General features: G+C 40.1%; 2 protein-coding genes across 2 annotated transcripts; both read right to left on the bottom strand.

Moving 5' to 3' along the window:
• Positions 1 to 303: 303 nt before the first annotated feature.
• Positions 304 to 9,285, bottom strand: LOC118246039 (stromelysin-1-like). Its single transcript, XM_050713365.1, has 10 exons — positions 9,184 to 9,285; positions 8,114 to 8,355; positions 7,875 to 8,023; positions 6,718 to 6,843; positions 6,039 to 6,200; positions 5,736 to 5,889; positions 3,660 to 3,797; positions 3,015 to 3,161; positions 1,619 to 1,719; positions 304 to 599 (listed from the first exon to the last, which is right to left on the bottom strand). Exons 1-10 carry the CDS (start codon positions 9,283 to 9,285, stop codon positions 499 to 501), a joined length of 1,422 nt encoding a protein of 473 aa, XP_050569322.1. The 3' UTR covers positions 304 to 498.
• A 6,496-nt stretch (positions 9,286 to 15,781) lies between these two features.
• On the bottom strand, positions 15,782 to 22,435 carry LOC118245876 (stromelysin-1-like). The gene is made up of 10 exons (XM_035542446.2): positions 22,276 to 22,435; positions 21,894 to 22,138; positions 21,277 to 21,425; positions 21,036 to 21,167; positions 20,022 to 20,183; positions 19,266 to 19,476; positions 17,984 to 18,117; positions 17,277 to 17,436; positions 16,305 to 16,408; positions 15,782 to 16,117 (listed from the first exon to the last, which is right to left on the bottom strand). Exons 1-10 carry the CDS (start codon positions 22,378 to 22,380, stop codon positions 16,008 to 16,010), a joined length of 1,512 nt encoding a protein of 503 aa, XP_035398339.1. The 5' UTR covers positions 22,381 to 22,435; the 3' UTR covers positions 15,782 to 16,007.
• Between the last annotated feature and the right edge of the window lie 618 nt (positions 22,436 to 23,053).

Here is a 23,053-nt window from a genome sequence, read left to right as displayed (position 1 = left end):
TCCCTATGCACCCATCTTAGGTTGGTTTCTGAATTGGTTTCTGGAGCTCCTGTCTGTCTCTCCATAACTACGAGAGGTAGCTCTGATTAGCCTGTTTGCTTAATTTATATATAAAACTTACTGAAAGCAATGCTGTTCCTCACAAACTCCTGGCTGGTAGGGCTCTTTGTAGGGTGATTTACAGCATGAAGACTGAAAAGAATACTATGGAAAAAGTGTATTGACACAGTTTTCTATCAAATGTAAAAGCTGTGTTATTCTTTGGTAAGTCAACAATCCTGATGTTAATTATGTGTGTATATATATGTATATATACACACCATAGTATTGTAAATACTGTTCTTTTGTTAATTACGGAAACACGCAATGAAAATGCAGGGGCTGAGGTGTGATGACTGACTCTGAAGCACCTATATGTTCCGTATAACTGTAAAAGAAAAAGTGTTTCCAGTGCAATAAGACTGCATTATCTCCTACACCACTGTAGATTCTGTTTTCCTAACATGGAAACCAGAAGTTTGTCTTTAGGAGGCGTGTAACTCTCTTCTTATCAAAGTCAAACTCGAATTGCTTTCTTCTACGAAAGAAATAAAGGAAGTCTAGAGAGAAAAAAAAAAAGCCAGTTTAATTATGATATTGCAGGTGTAAAGATTAGTATGCTTTAACAAAAGCTGGAGAGAGTTCAAAAAACTTTGTATATACAAGCACTGTCAACACTATCTGCTCTCAGGGGTAACCTTTGCAAAATGGTGCAGCGCGGCACAGGGTCACCCTGCTCAGGGCTAGCACCTTCCACAGCAAACCAGCCATACATACACTGCACGATTTACTTAACGAAGCCTATGATGTGACCCTACAACAAATTTATCTTGGGTGTGTTTCTGCAGTTTAAAATGTTTACTATCATGCAAAGGCTTTGTTGAAAGCCTCCAGAAGCATTTCTGCTTTTATTGTGGATCTGGGAGTGGGTATTGCACAGCCTGGGTCATGGCACAGAGCACGGCGGGGTGCAAGAGAATTTAAGAATGCTGGGGTGCTGCTGGATATTGTGGGGGTAAGGATAGATCCAGTCTCAGGGCAGTCTCCAAGAGTGAGGACTGCAGTTAAAGGTTCCCACCATCATGTATAGGATTTGTTCCAGAGGAAGCTATAGATTTCCAGTTAACATTCTAGGGTTTTGATGGTAGGTGGATGAAGAGCTAGGAGAGAACTGGGTAGCTGCAACATCTGGCAGTGCAGACGTACTCTTGAGTCTGTCCCAGCAAACATCTTCTGTTTTGCAGGAGAAGATAGTGGCAGTTATTATTCTCAAAGCAGTGACATTTTATGTCACAGGATCAAGTTGTGATAGCCTGGCTCACAGAAGATACTCACAGAAGATACACACTCAGCATCTTGAGTGGTGCTCTTCTGTCATCAAAGGCATATATCATGATTTTTCAAGGAGGTAAAGTGAAGCATGGCTGTCTTACACGACTGTTTCATGGGTCTCAGGGGTCAGCCTCAGGGCTATGAGGAGCCTGCAGAAGAGCCTCTTTCTGTCCAAGCACTCTCAGCCCCATGACGCCAAGACTCCCTGGGTCATTTAGTTCAAGTTTATTTAAGAAAAATTACTCACTTTCGTGTTGAAAAACAGCATCAACTTTCCCATTAATTCCTGGAAATGCATCTTTTATCAGTCTGGGCTTCCTGTCCATGGACTCATTTCTTTGATTATAACTGAGAAAAAAAAAAAAGAAAAAACCTGGTGCCAATTAAAAGTGCAAACAACTTATGATTAATCCAGCCCACCCCCAAACCTTCACCCCAGGGATCCAAGTTCAATGAAGACTATCAGTAGCATTTAGACAGCCTTGAGACAGGTCCAAGATTTCATAAACAATTGTTACTCTATGAGCTGCATTGGAAGAATTACTTCCGTCTGCATGACCTCATCTAAGATACATCTAAGAATACTTAATATGTAAGCTGTTATCACAAATCTGCCCTATTTCTATTGTTTTGTTTTTAAGAGACTGTACGTAAAGAAGAGGTGGATAATCTTATCTCAAGCATAAGTTAGGTCTGTAAGTTTATAAAGAAATTGCTTTATTGATCCCTCTTTGCAAGAAATGTTTATCAGGAAAAATCTTTTTTTTTTCCTCTCTTTTTTTTTCTTATGTTATAATATAGTTTAAGTTATTTTACTCAGTTTACTTATAACAGGCTGTTAAATTTTGAGTGAAGTACAGTTCATCAGTACTGGAATTCTGCAACATACTTACAACAGGGTTGAAAGCATTTTGCTTTGCTCAGCAAGAGCTTTAATTATCAGACAAATTACTCAGATGAAGCCCTCTGGACTACGAGATTTTGAATGAAAATGTAGAATTATAGTCTTCTGCTCAAACTGTAAGTTTGTATCTGACTAGCTACTCCAGGATGATCTCCGTATGTGTGACATACATGTATATGAAAGACAGAAGTTGTGTCATTCACCTACAAAAGCTGAAGTTACCTACTGCTTCTGTTATAGGAGCACCTCCTTCAGATAGAAATATATGGTCTGCAACACAGACCTGAGCAGCAGAGACTGAATGAAGAAAGAAAATCATATCCAGGCACAGCAGAGAGTTCTTTGCTGTGCAAGACATTCGTCTGCAACTTCATGGAATGGTCTGTTTGTAACTGGAAAAAGAGAGGGATATATAACCCAGAGAACTGGCTTTGATACAAATCATGTGTTATTATGGTTCTAACTGGTTTCATGAGCTGATTTGTGGAACTGTAAGATAGCTTTTTTTTTTTTTTTTTTGTCCCCAAAGTAGGTAAATTTAAATAAATAAATGCTAAATAACTAAAACATTTACAAGGAGATCTAAGAACATTGTTTCAATTCCCTTTCAAATATTTTTCCATAGAAAGTTGTCACAGTGAAAGAGATTATCAAAACAGTGTGACTTATGCATCTTAAGTCATGACAGGATGTTGATCATATTTGGTCCTTTTTTGGAAAGTAACACAGGTAATTTTACCTCCAAAATCTGTCCCCTATGAAGTAATATGTTTTCCCCTTATTTCTATTGCAAAAACCAGCATCAATTTTGGCAACATCCTTTGAAAATCCCAGGATGTAGAGTTTTTTGGGGTATCCAGGTAATATGGTGAAAATGTGAAAATTAATCTTTAAATGAAAAAATACAGAGAGAAACTACTGATTACTTGATAACATTCTACAGTCTAGTTCTGCAGTCCAAAAACATGCAAGAATAGTAGAGTGCACCACATTTTACAAAAACTAAAACTCCACTTTTCCCTCCTACTTATGTTAGTTTTCCTCAAACTAGAAACAAACATGTTATCATTTTCAAATTCAATAGATAACTCTCCAGAAAACAAAACAAAACACAAAAATATTGACATTTATTTTGACAGGGAAACTTTTCTCTATTGATATTAAAAAAAAATTAGACACATACCTTATCTTGGATAATATGTTTGTTATCTCTGTGATTGAAATATCCCAATTTATTAGACTAAATTAAAGTTCATGGAATCCCACAGAAAGACCTTAAAGTGTTTTTCAAGCCAGACACAATCTCTCTAAGCTACTAGGAAAGTTGGCATTAAAATATAAATATAAATATAAATATAAATATAAATATATATATATATAAATCTTACCTTTAAAAAAGTGAGTTTCATCTTTTTCAGGGATTTCATATGCAGCATCAACACCAGAGGGCAGCCATGGCCAGAATGAAGATACAAAATGAAAATCAACTTCTCTTACTGCAGGATGTTTGTGCCAAAAATGCCTGATGTAAATATAGTACAGGCTTTGAATAAAATCAGGGGTTTACACACACTAATGCATGAAACCATGACATGGCAACAGGGACAGGATTTATCTGACTAAACCCAGCCACGTACCCTGTGTTAGTCACCCTAATCTCCTTGTAATATTGATGGAAAGAATGTCATTTCCATGGCGAGGATTCCTCTCATCTTGATGCAGACATCTAAGATAGGTCAGATGAACTGCTGTATCTAACCAGCTATTATTTTCCCTTTGTGCAGAAGATAAGCTAGAGACCTGGTTCATGTATAGAAACTGTTTTGGGGTATGATTTGGGGAATAAATCCCCACCGCAGGGTTACCTCCAACAGCTTAGAGAAACGGTTGGCGTACATAAGTATCTTCTGCAAAATAACACCTGTCCAACATCGTGGACTCAACTCCCTGAAATTAAAGCTCCCTTTAATGCTGATTTTGGGGAGGGTCTGAAGCAGGGGAAGCACAGCGCTACCTCCTGAAAAGGAAGGGAATCAGTTCTTATAACCCTTCTCCCAAGTCTTTGGGCTGTCATGCCTTCGGAGACAGGCAGTTTATCTGAGCTTAGCACTGAATTAACTGCCCTCACCTTTTATTATTGTACTAAATCACCACTGCAGTGGCTTTTCAAACAGGTATTGCCTCAGGACAGGTACACCCTCAGCTCAAAGCAAGGACAGAATGAAGGTGCTGAGTGTCCCAATGCTGGTGGCGTCTTTTTCTGATGCTGAACTCTCCTGGGTGTCAAATACCAGGACTTGCTTACAGCCTAAAATTAAAACTGCCCATACTTTCAGATGAGGCACCTTAGCCCATCCTATTCATCCTGTTTCAGATATGATCTTCCTCCTTACTCTTATCTCTCACCACTTCTCCACCACCCTCTTCTTACTGCCACTAATCTCTCTCTCTTTTTTTTTTTTTTTTTTTTTTTTTAAGGTGGGAGAGGTTTCTAATTCTCAGGTGTAGTTTTTTTAACTGTTTTAATCAATGAGCACTCTGGAGACATTGTACAACCCAAAAAAGAATCACCAGTTTTAGCACTTCATTATAGATTTCACTACTAGAGATTATTGCAGTGAAAGAATCAGAATTACCAGCAGATGATAAAATAAGACATAAAGTTAACAGAACTTTCTTTAATAAATCAGAGTACAGTGCTTGTTTCAACTCCAACAGCCAGACTGCTGTTATAATGCTTTGCACTATTTATGCTATAGCTTGAAGCTTGCAACCACTCAGGTGAATTTTTCTACAAATAATAAGTGATCCTAAAGCAATAAATATCCTCTGTGAGACTTAGGCACTTCCCTTCCACTGAAAGTAGAGAGAATAGCTTTCAGTGATATAGCAGAGCAGCAGCCAGAGCTGGGGAGAGATATAAGATATGACTTATCACTACAGCACAAAGCCTGTGCTTGGGTGTGAACTTCCCGATTACCCTGATTGTTTACATACACACTCATACACGCTCTGGTTCAGGTAACAGCAAAGGAAGAGAGCTTGAACACCTTGGTACAGCCCAGGGCCTCTTTTCAGACATCTGATTGTGCACAGTGAGAGACAACGTGACCACAGGCACCTCAACCAGCCAATGCTTGAGCTCAGCTCCTCTGGTGGCCAGCTGAGGTTGGCCTCCCCTGGAGGGTCAGTCACAGTGCTGAAGGAAAGTCCCTGAAGTCGGATAGTATCACCCAGATGTCTAGAGGGGTAACAACACCTGTGCAGGCTGGAGCTCATAAGCCAGTTCTCAAATTAGTCATTTACCTCAGAGTGTAGATCTCTCTCTCATCTGAACGCCTTTAAGACCACCGTGAGGAAAACCAGCTGTACAATATTCTGGATAAAGTTCTTTTTCTGAGCTGTAGTACATAATTTATAAATGATACATGGGTGTTATGCTTTCAGAAAGCTGACTTACGTGTCTTTAAAAAACATTATTTCCCCACGGAAAGTGGTGACAGCATCAAAAGTTAAATCAGGGCTACAGGTGTTTGGCAATGCAGGCTCTTTTGACTCAGTTGGGTCCTTTATCTCAGCAGACTCACTTTGGTCATTGTAGGTGGTAGAAGGTCCTAAAGGAAGCAGTTTATAGAAGAAATTCAAATGCTGAGTCATTCATATATATTCAGTATATGTATATATCCATATATCCAAAGTTATTGACAGGTATTCCAAAGGGTTTGAAATGATAAGCATTTTAAGGTTAATAACTGTGGATTACTATAGAGGTACTGAATGCCCTTAATATCATCCTGATGAAGAGGGAATACTGAAGGGTCAAATTTCCTATAAACTGGGTACATCAAAGCATTGGAGTCTTTGGAATGGAAAAGTCCAAGTGAATGTCCAAACTCATGGGCAGCCACATAAAACAGGTTCGTACCTGAAAACAACAAACAAAAGGCATGAAAGGAGATCTGTGTCTTTTCACTTGTCCTCAAAACATGCAGGCCATAAGAGGTTATCAGAACTGCTTGCCTGACAAAGTGAAGCTATTTGTGGAAAATTCAGTTGGAAACAAAATTCTGGTCAGAAAGAAGCATAATGAAATCATTAAACATTTCAGTGTAGGAGAAGGACCCTGGATTAGTGCAGGTGATGCAACTGTAGGGGAAAGACAAAGAGGGTGCAGGGGTGGGGAGAAGTGGGCTGCCCATTCCCTCAGCTTCCTCCCAAGTAAATCTCCACCCAGTCCAGGGCAAAAATTTGGCTGAAGCCATAACTTTTAAAATCAGAGAGCTCAGGGACTTTTTATAACTACAGAAGCCAGAGCTGCCCAATGATCCTTCAAATCAGCCCCATTTTAAAGCACTTCTTAAGGGAGAGAGGAGACAGGCTTTGCATTCTTGATTCCATGTACATCCTGCTTCAGGTAGGGCTTGGAGAACTGAATTTCCTACCCTCTGTGCTTTTGATCCAGGTTTCATCCTTGTCGAAGTGTGCATCTCCACCAAGGTCCTTTCTGGGTGCATAGGCATGAGCAACAGACCCTCCTGGGCCATCAAAGGGGAGGAAATCATTGTGACCTGAGGAGCAAATCCCACAAAGAGGTGACTGGAGGCTACAGGGAGGGAGCAGTGTGGATGGGTGACAGACCTCAGTCATGCACAGAGCTTTCTATTCTGCTGATTGTAAACTTTCAAGGTCCCTTTCCACACAGATTTGCCAAAAGGTCTATTTTTCACCAGGAAAACTGATGCATTGGGAAGGAAAACTTGGCTTCCTCAAGACATGGGTGGACATTTACCTATTTCTTCCATGAGGGAGGAGGAGGACAACAGAGGTTTTCTTGAAATCTATTCTATGTTTATTTTATTTTATTTTTATTTTTTTTCCCCACATGCTCTGTGTCAGCAGCCCTCAGCAGGTTACTACTTGAACCCGACCTGACTGGTAACTTCAGTGCTGGTGGCAGAAGCAAGGTCCTGAGGACAATGTGAGCCCTTCACTGGTGAGCCCTTGAATGGAAACTCCAGAAAAGGATTTAAGAACATAGGTTTAAGGGTTACGTGCAGTGCTTGCACACTCTACAGAACCCAAATGAGTGGATATATTTGTTTGGGTGTGATGAGAGGAGCTGGCTCGGAGAGTGCATGCATGCATGACTGTTAATGAAAGAGGGAAGGCTGCTGGTAAATCTACCCTGAGGGCAATGCCAAAAATGTAAGCCTTGAGTATGTCTAGAACTTTTTTAGCTCACGTAGAGTGTATGAGTAATCCCAGGAGTGTAACTAGCACTACCCACTCATCTGTGCTCTGAACCTGTGTATATTCCACAAGCCCTGAGCCCCTTGTGGTTTGTGCATACATTGTACATCATGCGCTAGGTACAGTTTCAGAGAACTACAGGCAGCTCATTACATTTATTTTCTCCCTCCTCTCCTCATCTCCCTCTACATCCTCCCTCAAACATCTTCAAGAATCATAGCCACAACATCCTGAGCAGGAATTGTGTTTTTCTGTGCACTACATGAAAATGAATCATGACCTTTTCAGGTCAATGGCTTCATACTGCCAGTATTTGGCAATAACTCACTATGGTTATGTAGGCTGTTACCTCCAGCTGCAAAGGAGATCATTATGTCTGCATCACCTCTGTCCTTCGTGACGAATTTCAGTGGGGTCACACTGCTCCAAACGCTGAATGCTTTCTTGATTGCTGCATTGACATCTGCTGGGTGAAGGTCAGGTGTAGAGTTTAGTAACCTTTACAATATAACATAGAGAAACAATTGTGTCCTTACAACTTAGCTACATAACACACTGTCTTTACATTAAGGATTGCATTATGTTTACCTGTATGTCAGAACTTGTTTTGCCCATTTTGGCTCTCCTGCAAAGGTGGAGAATCCAGCTACATCACGGAATCCAGAGCGACGTTTCTGTACTAGGTCCAAAGTGCCAGAATCTGGTTTCCCTGTCACTTCCAGCCCAAGGAATTTCTGCATTTCTTTTATTTTTTTGGTTATTGGACTATTACTTTTCCAGATGAAAGACTCCTCATCTTTCTTAAAGCCGTAGTAATTTTCCAGGTACTTCTAATGAAAACAAAGCTTTGTAGGACAGTTAAATGTGTTCACTTTTGAAGCTCTTAAAAATTATACTAATACCACATCAGACCCATATCTTTGCTACTTTTCTTTGTTCCTTGAGAACATGCATAATAGAGTTTGTTAAAGCCTGTATGAATATTTTTCTCTTAATTACAGTTATTTTGTATTATATTATCACTACAAAAGCTTTGTGTTTTACTCAGAATACATTCAGATTTTGCAGTTGTCTAATAAACTGATTATTTTCTGGTAATATGTCCCCCACTAACCTTGTGCTCCAAGGTTACCCAGAGTCATTTAGAGCAGGCAGTGAAAAAACTCGTTGAAATATATGACTCAATGCAAAATTTCAGTAGTGGTATTCCATTTACCCACATTTTTAGAGTAATAATTTGGAAAAAAATAACATCCTTATCTTATGAAGAGCTACATCTCATAATACCAGAAGTCACATAAATAACCACATTTCCACCTGACTACAAACCAAACATATGCTGACTCAGATGTTTAATTATTTGTATAATCAACTCAACACTGATGCAGTGAATGCATCAGCAGTTTTAGTTGTTCTCTACAAAAAATAAAACAGGAATGAGTCAAGGTTAAAGAAGGCTTTGACGTCACAGTACAGAGTAGAAGTCCCCCTACTTGGAGAAATAATCATGTTATTCACTCTAATGGAATTTGCAGTACATACTGGAATACATAGTAGCTCCCAAGCTATTACATACTAGCATTATTCCAGAGACCACAATGGATGTTTAATTGTTGATAGAGATCTCAGCTCTATCTACCCAGGTCTATCCTCCTTACCTGAATCACCTGCATGCCTTCTTCTTTCTCCTTCCTTGTATATGCAGGAAAAGCATGAGAAAGTGCTGCACACAATAGCAGGAAAAATGAGAGGTTCTCCATTCTCTTTTTCACTTGCCTTTAGAAAAGTCTTCTTTGTAGTATGCCACTCACCTGTTTCACCTTTATATAGTACTCATTTGCTTTATAACACTCTGCAGTCCCTGACTCACTGCTTCTCACAACTTTTAGTTAGCAACAGAATATATGCCAAACAACAGTTTTAACATAAAAAGATCGATGGCTGATCGATGAAGATTTCATCCGGTTCCACCCTTCTGGAGGTTTTGCAACATGGAAATATGATTAATGAGGAGATAACAGACCTGTATTTCTTTTTAATAAGATCATTAACCTTTTAAGTATTAAAATGCAGTTTTACTTTCCAAAAACTTAAGGCATATCTCTATAACATTTTCCATCCAACGTTCCTATTGATTTCAAATGGGTGATCAAAGGGAAAAAAACAAAACAAAACAAAACAAACAAACAAAAATTCACGGAAAGTTGTAGAACTTTAAACTGCAAATAGATTATTTATTAATTTGTTTGTTTGTTTGTTTGTTGTTGTCCATACAGGAGCATGTACTCTCATACTTTTGGAGATTATAATAGTGCCATCATCTCTCCCTTCAGCAAAGTCCTTCAAAATTAGCAGGTCAATGCTGTAACTCATGGTTTGCTGAAGTAGTGCTTTGTGCAGATTTTCTCTGATACAGTTCTCACCTGTGTTGACCTTTCTTTTGTCTGCAGGAAAATGTGGAAGAACTGAAATGAAAGAACTTTGCTCAGCATAATCAAGTTAAGCTCATAATAGAAATTGGGCTGAGGAATTTGTATGTCACTTTTCTGCAGGAGTTCCCAACATTCTTGGAAAATTGCCTGATGACTTCATATTTCGTAGTCTCTTTCTTATATACTGATTTTAAGGTTTAAAGAAGCACTCAGATTTTCTGACCTGAACTCTCTGGTGGTTTTCTCTTTCAAAGGAGGGGGTTCTCTGTTCTCTGTGCCTGCTGTTAGTGGTAAAAACTGCTGAGATTCAACATCAGGTCTATCCCAACATAGGTCCCCTTTAGCAGCTGCATGCCTCATCACACTTTCTGTACACTACCACAAATGAGGACAAGGTAGAGATGAGTAGGTAAAGATCGTATGGGTCTTGAAGAGTGCTATCTGCCATCACTGGAGGCAGCCTACTCTATCTGAGACTTCTGTGTGGGGCTGACAGAAGATTTAGGTGACAGCTGCCACACTGCAGGGCAGGTGGGATGTTGCATGTGCAGAGAAATAACCCTCCCTTCCACAGAGCTGGTAGCAGAATAGAGCTATGGAAAAAGAGGTTATAAATAAATAGTGTGCTTGCGATATTTGCTGAAATTGTTGCCTGCTGAAGAGCATTGTGGAGAGCATTGTGGAGAGCAGACTGCAAGATCTAAGCAGATGGAGTGGGTCCAGACCCCAGGAAAGTGGAAGGAAGAGGGCAGCTGTCAGGGCTCTGCAGGGGAAGCCTGGTCACTGAGGGCTGAATTCCTACCTTGCAAGCAGAGATCTAACTGAAGAATTTACATTAGGGGCAAAGACACCCTCCCTGGCACTGGAAAGACTTGGACATGCTCAGACAACAACTCAGAGCTGGGATGGCTGCACTGCTCTGAGAAGAGAACCATTTAAGGAGCTCATACAAGGAGCTTTTAATAATGACTGTGCTTATATAGTTCTGTTAGGTGTCTCACATTGAGTGGGTGAGATGAATCTGTAACTTCTGTGCAGTGTTCTCCTATGCAGTTAACACACCCACAATATCACTTGTAGAACTAGCTTCTAGCTATTTCACTATAGCTTTCCAACATTTTTCTCTTCCCATAAAAAACGCAATTTTTAACCAAGTGTTGAATGTGTCTGTGTGTGTACAGTGTCTCCATGGGTCTAGAAGAAAGAAGTAACTTTCCAACCTGTAGGATTTGGTAAATTTTCCTCACTCATCTTTCTTTCTAATGGAAGGGCCATTAGAGAAGACAGAAACAATCAAGCAGGGTATTGATGAAACTTATACAGTTTTCTCATTAGCAGCTTTCTCAAATACTCACTATTCTCACTGTTCACCATTGCCCTCAAGAGATCAATCACCTCCTCAGGCATCTTGCAACTACCTAGAATATGTTTTATGAACAACATTCCTCAGCAATCTCCTCTGAAGCTGTCTTTTGACAAGACTTCATCCAGAAGTAGTACAAGATGTAATGACAATCTCATGTTCTGGCTTAAAGAAGCGAGTGTGAAAACTGTTATGTTCTCTTCCTTTTGACCCTTAAAAAAGCCTGGATAATCTCTTAAGATTGTCCTTATCTTTCCCTCTTCCAGAGTCAGTCTTCTGCCTTGGATGGTTCTGAGCAGCCTCAGCCTATGCTACTGCTGAGCAGTGCTTAACTCAGTGTCTTCAGCCTGGCTGTGCCTCAAACACTGTGCAGCCCCCCAAAATATCATATAGCTGATGAAGATGAGTGTGGGACCAACTTCTGTTTTTTATTTTACAGTCATCTGTCTCCATCACTGTAATGCTGATTCACCAGAAGGGCTCCTCTTGTGCTGGTCAGCTTGCACACAGGTTACCCTGCCTCTCCAGTGCTGAGTATCCAGTGCCTCCTTGCAGCTTAATTCATCTTCATTTTCTCCATGCTTGTAGCAGTGCTGTCTGTCTCTGTGAGTGGAGACTTGCTTTGTACAGAAAACCTGACACAGAAGATCTTAAATCTCAGACACAGAAAACAGCATTAGACATATATTTAGACATATATTAGACATCTCCTCCGCAACTACAACAACAGTCTTGAAAATCTGGCCAGGAAGAGGAAATGCAGTTATGCCATGGGAAGATCCTTCTCATAACATCTCCAAAGATTTCCGTGTGACACAATTTTTTCCCTTCCCCAAAAGCAACATATGACACTACACCTAGTGGGATTAAACTAGTTTTCCAACCATAGACTGAGTGCTTGTGAAAGAACAGCTTTACATTTTGTCTGGAGTCCACTGCTTTGCTGTAGCATTTACAAGTGTCTGGTATATGCATCTGAAGTGCCAGGAGAGCAGGCGCTCCCTAGATTGTTTTTGCTACCTGTTGTGATATTTTTGTGTCAGCACACACTGTTACAATCTCACACAGCTAATATCCTGTAAAGACCCTATAAAGCTGTCAATTAAGCCATTAAGAAGTTTTTGAATATGTTTTGAAGTGCAAGAGAATAGAGTGTGTCTGGAACAACAGCTGTGCAGTGAAGAATTTGAGAAGTGGTGTTTTTGTGTATCTATTTTTGCAGACCCGGTCTCAGACTCCAGGAGAAGTCCATATTCTTAGAGAATGAATTCTTGAAATTATGTCTATGGGCAAGTTTCACCCACTGGTATCCAAGAGACCTTTAATTCCAAAAACGATTTATGAGTTATAATGAAATCATAGCAACAAGAAATTTTCACTTGCTCACCAAGTGTGGATAGGCAGCTCCAGAACTCCTGTTTCTAAAACAATCTGAATTACTTATTATTATATCATTTGCCAGGAATTTCCTTGCTTTTCCCAAACCAAAATAAGATTCTTTATTTGCCAAAATTTAAGACTTTAACAAAATGGAAATACAGATGGAAAATCCACTGTTAATAATACTCAGCAGTCCCTCTGTCAGGGTAAAAACCATGACATGTTGTCTTGCATTTATGGTCCAGATCAGACCAAAACACAGTAAACTTTCTGGATTACCCTTCACTGCCAAGTAAATAACATTCTTTTTTTTTTTTTTTTCCAGATACTAGCAGTTTTAACTAATTAACACCTGGAAGTGGGAGACAGCATTTTAATTTCATGTAGCTGTCTTATTGAGGTGATAACTAAGAAAAAGTACCAGTCTTGTGTTAAAGAAATAAGTTTTTAACATTATATTATATTATATTATATTAATCATATTTATTATATATTTATTTTAATGGTAATGGTGAGTCATCATTAACATCATCAATGTTCTGCCTCTCTATTGCTGAAAAGTTCTTTTTGATTCCTCTTGCAATAAGTCCACCACTCAACAAACAGGGCCTAAAGGCCTGATTTTCGCAGGTAGCCTTGACGTAGAAGCAGGTATCTAGTTAGGATATGAAAGTGTGTAGGCACTTTTAAAATCAAAGGAATTTAACTCCACTCTTAATGTATAAGGAGCATTCACAAGTGCTCTGCCTCACCCTGGAGGCATCTTTTGTCCTTGGACTGAGTTTCTTCGGTATAGGCTGTGTACACAGCACAAACTATTGAGAAAGATATCGGGAGATGTTGAGGCAACACCAGCTTTACCGTGTTTCTGCCCTGCCTGGATTTCTGCCAGGTGAGCTCACCCACTTGTCAGCCCATGACTTCAGCCTGGTACACCACAGCCTTTGTGGTAATGCTGAGCCACTCAGTCCCTACAGGACTTCTAAACCAGTCTGAGATTCACAGCTTAGTTTCTCTCCTGCCTTGGTTTAGGGCAAGGTCCTATTTTAGCAAAGCTCAGCTAGCAACCCACAAAGCTTACACAAGGAACAGAACATGTCAGACAAGAGGTTTTGAACAGTGGGAACTGGAAGACTGTCTTCATCAGTCATTCCCATCCATTCTCACTGCCTTTTCTGGTTCTACTAGAGAAAGAGGAACAGTTAAGAGGAGTCAGCTTCCTCATAAAATCACATCATCAGAGCAGTGTTATAGGAGATGGGATCAAATCCTTTCAAGGAGCAGATGGACAACAGCCAAGCTTTCTTACAGCCCAAGGGGTATATTAGTCATTGAGATATTTCTCCGCAGCAACATGTCTGTTTTGAAAAAGCAGAGCTTAGAGCTATATTTAACCAAAGCACCTATCATGGCTGCCCCTCAGCTACTGTGCTGGTGCCCTAAGTGTCATCCTTAAGACTCTAGATCCTCTCAAATCTCCTGGCCAGGCTGGCACCCCACGAGTGAGCCTGGTGCCCAACCACGTGTATGCCTGCAGAGCAAGTGCAGTTGGGTCACATCTCTGCGGCCTACGCTCCAGGCTGACTTGTGGGGTGCCAGCCCAGCCCAGGAGCTGAGGGGATGGGTTAATGCAGCCATTTCCCCAGCTTCACCACCTCAAGTCCAGCCAGCTCTGGGTCAGGCTGTGCACTTGGCGCCAGCAAGGCCTTGAACAGTGAGGATGAGCCTTAGGCGTGGTGATCTCAGGAGCAGGGGAATCCCTCACACAAAGGCAGTGCTGAGCATCTTGCTGCAGTTCAAGATATTTTCAGAAACCTGGCCCTGAATTTCAGGTGATATTGGTCTGCCCCAAGTTTTCAGATCCTCAACGACGGTAAATTGAGAGAGCTCAATGCTTCACCAAGCTGGTCTCTGAATAGCACTTTTATTGATGCCTTTCCTCAGCAAGCTGGATTTTCACAACCCTCAGCTACTGGTGCAGAGAAATCAGGTTGATCTGAAGGCTCTTTACCCCACGTAGCCTTGGGACAAGAAGGGACAATGTCATAGCTCTGTGCTGGCTTCTGGCTGGAGGATTGAACAGCCAGCATCTCTCTAGTTTGGACTAGCAGAGGGAGGGTCATGAGTCTTTCTGCTGACTGAGGAAAAGTGAGTAAAGCTGCAGTCTGGCTTTTCACTGCTTTGCATGTACACACACTGCAAAGGGATCACAGTACGTGTTCATGTGGGTTAGTGGCATGGCTTTGCCAAGGGAGCACATGTCATGACATGATGGGCCAGGTAATGGGGCAGATTATGAGGAGGTTCACACTGCAACCCAAACAAGATGGACAGAGGAAGTGTGTGTGCTTTTGTTTGTGTCTTGCCACTCTTCCTCTAGAGGAGTCATCTCCAGTGGTTACATGAAAATCCTGTTTTTTTCTTATCACTTTGACTTGTTTGCTGTGGGACTTGTCAGTGGTTCCTGTCCAGCATTGTGAGCTGGACAGTCAGCCCTGATGTCATTCCCACGACACATGTTCACAATTCAGCGTGGGTGATCTCCTGACTCCCTGGTGATTACCCTGTGACTGTACTTCCATTGCATCCCATTCTGCCTGCATGCTGTCTCTATCCCCAAACTGACTCTTCTCTCCAGTTGCTCTTGTCCTGCCATACCAACCTCCTAACTCTGCCCACCAAAACCACCTCACAGAGGCACCAAAACATGTGTCCTCTCTGGACATTGCCATGTTCCCCTTTTACCAACAGGGATACATCCTCTTTCCCAATGCCATGGGGTCAAGGCAGGTGAGGACACAGCTACCATAAACCTTCCCAATGCTACCATATGGGATCTCCTTCTGTAGCATCTGTTTCTACTTTTTCCCACAACTTCCCTTAGTGTCTTTCTTAGTGTCTGTTTCTCAGGTCTTTTCTCATTGCCACTCTAGACTGCTCAACTGCCTCTGATTCTCTTTAGCTTCCCTGCACAGCACTGCTAAAAACATTGCAGGGGTCCTGGCATTACTGAGGCTTGCATGCAGTTCTACCTTGTACCTTGACACCACAGGACTAAACCAAAATACACAAATGCCACTATTCTCCAGCAAAATACTTTTATTACTCAAAAACAATTTGATTAATAAATAGTTGGAAAAAATAAATTAAAACTGTACATTAAGTTTTACATTATTAAGATTTTAAATTAGGTATTTCAAAGCCTGTCATTTCAGAATCAGACGCACAGTAACAGCTGAATGATGTTGTCTATAGTCAAGGAACATGAAAAAACATTTCTGGTGCAAATGCAGCCCTGTACCATCATTTAATACTTCTCGCAATCAAACCAGCTGTTGCTCTTCATTACACGGACAAGTTTCTTGGTCTTGATGTCAAGCTCATACTGGTTTGATCCATGGAAAAAGTAGAAATGTCCTAGAATTAGATGGACACAACAATAGCAAATTAATATTTAAGTTCAGCATACATATTGACATATACTTGATATTTTCTTTGGTGATTAAAAAAATCATTTCAACACATATATTTGAAACATATACTTTTTGTTTGTATTAGCTGGTGGTCTTCTATTTTGTTCTTAATTACATTTAAATGTATTTACCATTTTTCTGAAGGGCAGCATCAACAGTGTGGCCAATTCCTTGGAAGTCAGCTGCTATTTTTCTTGGATATCCCTTTTCCATTGACTGGGTATTTTCATCAAAACTGAATAAAGAAATTAATGAAAACAAGAAACAAGCATGTGATGTCAATGTTGAAACCAGGTGGAAATTTTACTAAATAAGCCTACTGAAAACCCAGTAACTATGAGCTGTATAGAGAACTCAGTGAACTCTATAAATCCTGCCTGTGTGAATATTCACATCTTTACTGGCCTATGCAAGGCTGTTTTCAGAACATTAGACTAAATAGTTCAACTCTGTTCCCTGAGATTGATAATAGGTCTGGGCAGGGTTCTTACTGAGTAATAAACTTAAGCATAGAGTAAATAGTTCTTCAAATTGATTATTTCAATTTGACAGTATTCAACCTAAAAAGTGACTCCATGAGTGGAATGTAAAGTTCTGGTGTATTAACACTGTTCAAGATAATATTATTACAATTCAATTATTAGGGTTAATAATACTGTTTAGCAGAACTGTTTCTTTAAGAAATCGATATTTTGATCTCTTTCCATAGCTTTCTTAATAGATTCTTCACTTAAGCATTTCAGAGAGCTGCCCCTTAACAACTACAGAATTGGTGCATGATATGATGACAAAGTCTACTCACATTGGTTTTTTGTACTATTTCTTGTACTAATTTCATGTAATACTGCTTTATGACAACTACACAAAGCTCATTTGCTTGTGTCTCTTAATCACAAACTGGTAATAGCGAATGGATGTCTATCTTTTTCTTTACAAACTTTTTTTTGCTACAAAAGAGTTGAGTAATTGCCTCTGAGTTTCAGATTTGTATTGGCTAGGAAGGCTGACAAGAGGCCACAAATTTACTGTATGAATTCTAATATAACTTCACTTTTTAAAAGCTATTTTGATTCTCTGTTACACAAGAGAGAAATTGGCCTTACCTCCAGTACTTGTTGCCTACAAAGAAATAGGTCTTCTTGGTATTTTGGTCATGAACAGCTGCATCTATTTTCCTGACACTTCTGGGAAAACCTAGGTTCTGAATAGGCTTGGGGAATCCTGCCTCTATATTGTAGCCACTGACAGCCCAGTACTGGTTGTCTGTTGAGAAAAACAGAAAATATTAGTAGGGATTCCCAAAGAAGCTGAACTCCTTTTTTATCAAAGTCCCAGAGTTTTCTGTGTAATAAATGCATCCAAGTAGCACGGAAGTCCATCTGAGAACATGTCTTTTTAGGACACACACAATTTTGAATATTTCAGAGACTGGATATCGGATTTTCCATTTTTAATGCTCAGTATGGTATTATAAAATGCAATAGCTAAAACTCAGCATGTTTTTTAGGTGTGCTTGGCATCTTTTAAAATGCATCTGAATAGCAACGCATTCAATGAATTTTGTGACAGCTTTGATCTCTCTCACTAACAAGAGTAACATCATATTGTGCAGGACTGCCATGAAGCAACATTAACTAATGATATTAAGAGCATTTTGAAAGTGAAAATGGGTTTAAATATTAAGAATATATGTTGTTATTATATCGTTTCCATTATGATTACATCACATACACAAGTATAGGCAAGCTAGCAGTACTACCATTACTTCACTTATTCATGGAAAGGACTGATGGAAATATAAGAGAAATACCTTTAAAAAAAGTCACTCGATCCTTCTTGTCAATCTCATAAGCAGCATCAAAGCCAGCTGCCAGTGATGGCCAGAATGTGGAGATGGTGTCATGCTCTATCTCTGAGAAGTAGGGACTTTTACGCCAGACGTAGCTGATAGAAATGAAAACAGCCAAGTTTCATTGTTCCGATTTCACTAGGAGATCAGTGGCACAGAAATGTACTTAAAAATCCCATGTCTGATGCTGAAGACAGTCCTCCCTATAGGGCAAAGCCATCACCCCTTTTGGGATGCAGTGCTATGCTTTGCCCTGCTCTCACATAGATATTTGTCCCTTACTTCTGCTTGCACTGATGTCACAGAATGGTTGAGGTTGGAAGAGACCTCTGGAGGTCACGTTGTCCAATACCCCATGTGCAAGCAGGACCACCTAGAGCCTCTTGCCCTGTGGACTGCTCCACTGACACCTTGATGGCTTGCCCATCAAAGTGTGATGCCTGTGGTAGTGCTGACCATTGAAGCTTTGTCTTCACCATGTCCCATATGGGCCGGCACAGCTTTGTTCTTAACTTCAATTTGCTTACAAATACTCACTAGACATTCTTGAATAATATGTCAAAACCCAAAATAAGGAGGAATTGCTTCTTGTTCCCCTTCCCTATAAAGTTTTTAAGCTAGAATACTTCATTACATGCTTTGGGAGGGGAATCAGACCCACTTCATCAAAAGGAGTTTGTTCAACCAAAACACAATTGCCCACCCAAGAAGTGGGTGAAATGCTGGGCCTGACATGCTGTTCTCTTTCTCCAGGGTGAGAGTGTACCACCTTGTTACAGTACTCAGTGTCAGAACATACCCAAAAAACACCTCTAATGGCAGTGCTTATCTACAGGCTGTACTAGGCACTGGCTCAGTGTGGGCCCCTAGGTCAGAAAACCACTAAAGTCATCAGCAGTACTTTCCACAGCTCCATGACCCAGATGTGGGTTGGTGTGATAAAGCTGTGGCTGCATATGAAGCAGCTGCAGGCTGAGGAGTGATGCTGGGATTATTCAGTCTTGCGCAATTGTAACAGACCTGGGTGATGATGGGTGATGGCTTAAAACATTTTACTCACCTGTCAGTAAACCATGTTACTCAGCTCTTGCTGGGCTAGTACAAATTTGCAAAGTTGCCTTAGTACTTTCAGAAAGAAATATCTTCCTTTGTAACCAAGGGAAGATAAATTCCTTGAATTGAACTTTATGTTTTGCCTTTGTGAGTCTCGGAAGAAGGTATTGCTAGAAAAGAAATCACTTACCTGTCTTTGAAGAACAGTATTTCCCCACGAAGAGTAGTGATAGCATCAAAAGTTAAATGAGGGTCACAGTCCGCTGGTCTTTTTGAGGGTGTCATTTCTGTTGGTTCTTCCCGGGGTGACATTTCTGTTGGTACTTCTGTAGGTGTCATTTCAGTTGGTTCTTGTGGGGGAAGCACTTCTGTTGGAATTGCAGGAGACTCCCTGGGGGGTCCTTTGGGAAACAGATAAATGTGGATTTAGAAGGTGAATTAGGGTTTCATGTTGCAGAGCTTCAGGATGTATCCTACTGACCCAAATGTATAGGTTCTTTAAGGTTAAAGATATTAGACTTAAAAATATTAACCTGTTAAAATATTCTCATATGGTTTTACCTTGACAAGCTGTTGCTCTCTCAAAATGTATGTGCTCAGGAGTTAATGTAGAGCAAACACAATTTCCTAATGGCAGTTGTGCACGTTTGCCCTTTTGTGGAAGGTAGGATAGCTTAATACTACAGTTACATGCTGTTCCTCCAGTAGCGTTAGAGAAAAGCTCTTGGACTTTTTGATTTAGTGGCACGGACACAGCCCACAGATTCCATTTTGCAGCTGTTGACTTTTAGCCACAAAGAAACTGAGTGATTTACCCAAAATAATATCAAGAAATTAAATCTCAGCATCTTTCCTATAGTACTAAGATTAGTACTTTTCAGCTGTTGAATAAAATTTGTTATAAATGCTTATCTACTGCCCAATAAAAATGATACTTTTTGCTTACCATAGAGGGCCTGAATGCCATCAATATCATCCTGAGTAAGTCTGAAGTTTCTTGTATCCTTGGCCATATATATAGGATACATCAAGGCACCGAAGACATTGGAATGGCCAAGACCCAGTGAGTGGCCCAATTCGTGAGCAGCAACAAGAAATAAGTTGTATCCTAAAACAAAATTCCAGCACAGAGAACAAGCACTAAACAAGTGTTCTTGCATGGCAGTGAGATACAGTTTTCATCTTCTCATTCATGACATATCGTTCATGGTGTTAACAACACAGCAAAATTTAACTATGTCTGGGGTAAGAGGTTCCCTGGCATGATAGAAAAGAAATGAGTTTCCAGGGGAACCAATCTGGGAACACTGCTCATGCTGCAGAAATTTTCCTGCCAACAAAGATTCAAAGATTCTTTAATGTTAATATAGACTGAAAATTGGATGAGGACATTTTAATCATCTGGTCACATTTCAAATATCATAAATGACATGGAACTCATTTGATAACTACTTCAGAAAGACCATTATCATGTAAGCTCTGATATCATCCCCGGACATTGCTGGACACCAGAAAACCTCACTATTATCAACAAATTCAAGACCTTTTTGTTTTTCTTTTTTCTTTTCCTTTGCAGAATTTTAAGATTTCCATCATTTTAAATAATTTTATTTAAAAAAAAGGGGGGGGGGAGGGGCAAGAGCTCACTATTACAACTTTTGGGTCATTACCTGATGGCCCAAATTCCCTGCCTTACAATGTCATGATTACCCAATTGCTGGTTCATACTAAACTCATTTGCTTCATTAAAGCTGCAATTGCAGTCTGTGGCTTATCTTCAGGGGATTATCATGACTGCAGCCCAGATCAGAACACGCAGAATCATTGTACTAAATTATGCTGACACTTTACACCTCAGCAAATACTGGAATTACTGACATAGTGTCTGTGACTTCACTGTGTCTTCAAGACAAATGCTGTCTAATAAAAAAAAGACAAAACAATTTTTAAGGTTACTTGCCATTATAGGTGGTAAATTTGGTCCAGTTTTCATCTTCATCAAAATGAGCATCTCCTCCTATCCCATTGCTGGGGGGATAGGCATGAGCCAGAGTTCCTCCTGGACCATCAAAGGAATAGAAATCACCATGATCTAAAAAAAAAAAAAAAAAAAAAAAAAAAAAACCAACAAGAGACACTTTTCATCAGCTCTGTAGGAAAAAGTGACAAATACTTATTCCTAGGACAGGAGGTCCCCTTACATCCAGCAGCAAAGGAGATCATTATGTCTGCATCACCACTGTAGGTCCTGGTGAATCTCAAAGGGGTGACACTGCTCCAGAGATCGAAGGCTTTTGCAATTGCTTCATCCACATCAGCTTGCAGCATGTCTGGAGTGTAGTTCAAAATCCTGTAAAACAAGACAAAAGGAACTAAAAACAAGCAGATCACAAGTGGCTAAGGCACAGAGTATGGAGGTCAAATGTTTTAATTGCTGGTTGTTATTATTTATAGGTCTGGTTGCTTATTTTCTAGTTATCTGCTTACATAATAGAGGAAGTTTTTGAAGGTATCATCTTTTTCAGAAATCCTAGCATAGATATTCTCAGTTGTAACCCTCCTATCCACTGATTATGTTATTTAGTATGCTTTTAACAAACTGATGTAGACTGCTGTTCTGGTCTTTTTTATCACTGTTCGGAAACCTAAAGCAAAAGATCTGAATGCTCACCACACTCTTGGCCCTGTCATCCTGAATGGGGTTTTTGTGAGGACACATACAGGAGCAAATAGTAAAGAACCTGCTGGCATCACTTCTGCCTGGCAGCCACAAAGCTTCCCAGTGGTGTACAGAGAAACATGCTTTAATATGTATTACCGATATGTTATATGTTCTTTCTTCCACCTAGGGTTCTGTGGGAAGGTGCTGTATGAATGGACGTCTGGTATCCCACATCTGGGCTGCTTCATCATGTCCAGTGTCTTGGGATTCAGCTCCCCGGTCACCTCCAGCCCAAAGAATGATTGCATTTCTCGGATTTTGTCAGCCATGTGATCGAGGTTCTTTGATTTAAAGAGAGAGTGTTTCTCTTCTTTAAAATCATAAAAGTTTTCCAGATATTTCTGATAGGGAAGGAAAAGCAACAATTTAGAGCATAAATTTTTCTTTTCAAAGCAAGAGCATTGTTAGTAAAATATTCTTCATGACTATATTAATTTTCTCAATAAATTGTTCTCTATATTTTGTCTATAGTCTTTACCTGAGCAAACTGCATATCTTCTTTTTCCTTTTCTGGAGCCACGGGGAAAGCATAAGAGCATGCAATATGCAGTAACCCAAGGAAAGCAAGGATCTTCATTTTCATCTTTGCCTCTCTGTCCTATGAGCCCTTATAGAAGACCTCTCAATCACTTCTGTCCAAAGCTCACTAGTGTTTCTCTATTTATATCAGTTGCCTGCTTGCTAAAGTCAACAGCTGCATGACTCAGTTAATAACATCCTCTGATTTCCCACAGAAACACGGAAAACAGATTTAGTTTTAGAAGCAGGCTAACACATGACCGTTTACCTTTCCCGAAAACCCCTGATTTTGCAATCATATTACTGGACATTATTCTTTTTTCCCTTCACTCCTAAAACCCAACAATATTTCAAACTTGTGAGTATCTCACTTTATAATTGGTCACCTAGAAAAAATCACCTCATTTTTTAGAGGTGCTAAAGGGACCTGGCTCTTTGCGAGGGACAACAGTCTGTAATTCATTGTAGCATATGAACGGAGACTTCCAGAAACTGGCCTCACCTTTCTTAGCGCGGCACCTGTGCAGGACCTCAGCATGTCAGGGATGATCCCCTTCCTTTAGCCCATCTTTTCCTGAAAATGTTAGTGATATAACCGATTATACAAATGATCCATTTATTTCTCCTCTTGAACAGCCCTAACATCTCAGCACAGCTACAGCTATATTGCTGCCTGACCCATGTAATCACAGACTTGTGGCCATGTCCCCTTGTTCTCCCATACTCATCCCAGGCAA

This window comes from Cygnus atratus, chromosome 1 (assembly GCF_013377495.2).
Source record: "Cygnus atratus isolate AKBS03 ecotype Queensland, Australia chromosome 1, CAtr_DNAZoo_HiC_assembly, whole genome shotgun sequence".
NCBI lineage: Eukaryota > Metazoa > Chordata > Aves > Anseriformes > Anatidae > Cygnus > Cygnus atratus.
The sequence above is the reverse complement of the archived record's forward strand: the minus strand, read 5'-3'. Positions and strand labels throughout refer to the sequence as shown.

Bases quoted from the DNA above. Each gene is read 5' to 3' on its own strand.
- LOC118245876 (XM_035542446.2), bottom strand. From the start codon at position 22,380: ATGAAAATGAAGATCCTTGCTTTCCTTGGGTTACTGCATATTGCATGC. The intron at 21,168-21,276 runs GTAAGGGGACCT...TTTTTTTTTTAG, and splicing joins GATCTCCTTTGCTGCTGGAT to ATCATGGTGATTTCTATTCC. The intron at 20,184-21,035 runs GCAAGTAACCTT...ATTTTGTTTTAG, and splicing joins CAAATTTACCACCTATAATG to GATACAACTTATTTCTTGTT.
- LOC118246039 (XM_050713365.1), bottom strand. From the start codon at position 9,285: ATGGAGAACCTCTCATTTTTCCTGCTATTGTGTGCAGCACTTTCTCAT. The intron at 8,024-8,113 runs GTAAACATAATG...TATATTGTAAAG, and splicing joins AAACAAGTTCTGACATACAG to GTTACTAAACTCTACACCTG. The intron at 1,720-3,014 runs GTAAAATTACCT...TTTTTTTCTCAG, and splicing joins ATAGGGGACAGATTTTGGAG to TTATAATCAAAGAAATGAGT.